This window comes from Cryptomeria japonica, chromosome 6 (assembly GCF_030272615.1).
Source record: "Cryptomeria japonica chromosome 6, Sugi_1.0, whole genome shotgun sequence".
Lineage (NCBI taxonomy): Eukaryota > Viridiplantae > Streptophyta > Pinopsida > Cupressales > Cupressaceae > Cryptomeria > Cryptomeria japonica.
This window is the reverse complement of record NC_081410.1, coordinates 598,536,457-598,538,801: the sequence shown is the minus strand read 5'-3', so window position 1 is coordinate 598,538,801 and position 2,345 is coordinate 598,536,457. Positions and strand designations below refer to the sequence as shown.

Here is a 2,345-nt window from a genome sequence, read left to right as displayed (position 1 = left end):
TGTCTGTGCACCAATATTTTGCATTAACGCGGAAACCCAAGTTTGCTGTGATTTATCCGTGATTTGAATACAGACATTGTAATACGGAAATAATTTGACGTAATTGCGTGGACGAAAACAATTCATCGAAAAAGAGTAAAATCTAACCGTTCAGATGAGTGCAACATAGAGGAGACACGAAAGTAGAGGAGAACAAATATTGACTGGGGAGACCGCCACAAAAAGAGAGCGGACAACAGTACCGAGGAGCACGCAAATGACGGTGCAAAAGAAAAAGAAATAGCAAAATGCAGTGTACGCACACGATTCTCCCAATTGTCTTGCATACCGTCTTGAGCAGGTTGGACCGTTGATCGGATAAATTAGATCGGGGGCAGCTCTTCAAGTCAATAAGACTGCAATAAATGCTATGTAAATTGTTCATAGTTTTTTTTAACCATTCTCTTAATAATACAATTAATGGTACTCGAGTCAAATCTATGAATTAAGCCTGATAAAACATTCCTTACATTCAACTACCTCTTTCTTTGTCTCTTTAGTTCGAAACCTGAGAACAATGTCGAACATTTGACAGTTAGGTGCGTAAGAAGTTGAAATAGGTTATTAAGCGAACAGATCACACAGAAACTGTGTGCAGAAACCTGAATGCAAGTATGGGAGAAGAGAAACAACTTCAGGTAGTGATGCTGCCGTGGTTGGCACAAGGTCACATTAATCCTTTCATAAATCTTTCCAAAGCCTTGGCAAGCCGTGGGGAAGAAGAAGTCTGGATCGTATCGACCCCTGTCAATATATCCCGAATCAGATCTCGCTTGCAGGAGGAACCCATCCACCTGCTGGAGTTGCCATTGCCATCTGTAGACGGACTGGCCCCTGGCGTCGAGTGCACAGCAGACATTAAACCAGAATCAGCCCATCTCCTTCACAGCGCATTCGATCAACTGGACAAGCCGTTTGAGAGTCTTTTGCGGCGCCTTTCGCCAAATTTATTGGTATACGACGTCATAGCGCCATGGGCTGCGACCGTGGCCTCCCAGGTGAAAATCCCGAGCTTTGCCTTCTCTGTCTACAGTCCGGCTGCATTCGCTTATATTCTGGGCCATTGCAAGCGGGCAGGGAACAGCAGAGACTTGAAGGCGGAGGATTTGATGCCACCCCCAAGCGGCTATCCCGAACCTATCATCTCGTGGAGGCTGTTGGAAGCGCGCCTCATGTTGAGCAACTTTGTTTCTTTCGCCAACCGCGTGTGGGCTTGTTGTCAGCGGTCGTGTGGAATAGTGATATAGTCTTGCTTTGAAGAGGAGGGCAAGTATCTGGAATACCTAAACCATCTCACGGGAAAGCCAGTGATTTCCATTGGTCCATTAATGCTGCCTGAAGCCGGCCCGGCAAGGGAGGATACGTCCGGTGATTACCTGGTACAGTGGCTCGACAAGCAACGGCCGTCGTCGGTTGTGTTTGTAGCCTTCGGAAGCGAGTCGTTTCTGTCGGCGGAACAGATAAGGGAATTGGCGTTGGCAGTGGAGGACATCGGGTTGCCCTTTCTGTGGTCGTTGCGATCTTCTGACGGGGCGTCTCCGCGTTGTCGTTATTGCCCCAGGGTTTTGAAGGCCGGACATGAAAACGATTTTGCTCTTCCAAATTTGGTGAGGTTCAAACAAGGAGCATTTCCCGGATGCCTGTTTCAAAGTCCGGTAATTAAAATGTAGTACAAATTCATATATTCTTTGTTCTCATTTGAAATTTAATCTTTTATTGAAACTCGCAATGAAAACCACTTTATTTTCATTCCCTTTCGTACCTATCAATGTAATATTTATTTAAAAGCTTTTAAATCTATAAGAAAAGCTTAAAATTATGTAAACATTTTAATAATTAAACTAAATTGAAAGAGCTATAATTTATAATATACTTGTTATATTTTTTATCACAAATTACTGAAAGCAAAATGTGAAAAGTTATAAATTGTAATATATTATGTATTTTAAAATAATTGTAAATTATTTCATTTGAAATTTAATCTTTTATTGAAACTCGGCAATGAAAACCACTTTATCTTTGGAGTAAATTCTTTGCTGAATACCTTCTTTAAGCATCCTTCTATGTATTATTCCTGCAAATGTGGAAATTAAGTCATAGTTATTTTGCCACATTCCCACCCATTTAACTCTCCTTACACGTTTACAGCATGAAAACCCTTTCAAAAATGAGTAAGGTACGTGGATTGTTTTATTTGCCAGTTGTTAGTATAACAATCTTGCTGTATTATTTTGTTATAAGGCTACTAACTAAGTATATTTTCTGCTGGCTTTGTTTCTATACCTTCAAATAAAATTGAGCTTTTA

The 2,345-nt window shown here is 41.2% G+C and overlaps 1 protein-coding gene across 1 annotated transcript; it reads left to right on the top strand.

Annotated features, from left to right (window-relative positions):
- Window positions 1-653: 653 nt before the first annotated feature.
- On the top strand, window positions 654-1,286 carry LOC131036237 (anthocyanidin-3-O-glucoside rhamnosyltransferase-like). The gene has a single exon (XM_057968084.2). It carries the CDS (start codon window positions 654-656, stop codon window positions 1,284-1,286), a length of 633 nt encoding a protein of 210 aa, XP_057824067.2.
- Window positions 1,287-2,345: the final 1,059 nt, after the last annotated feature.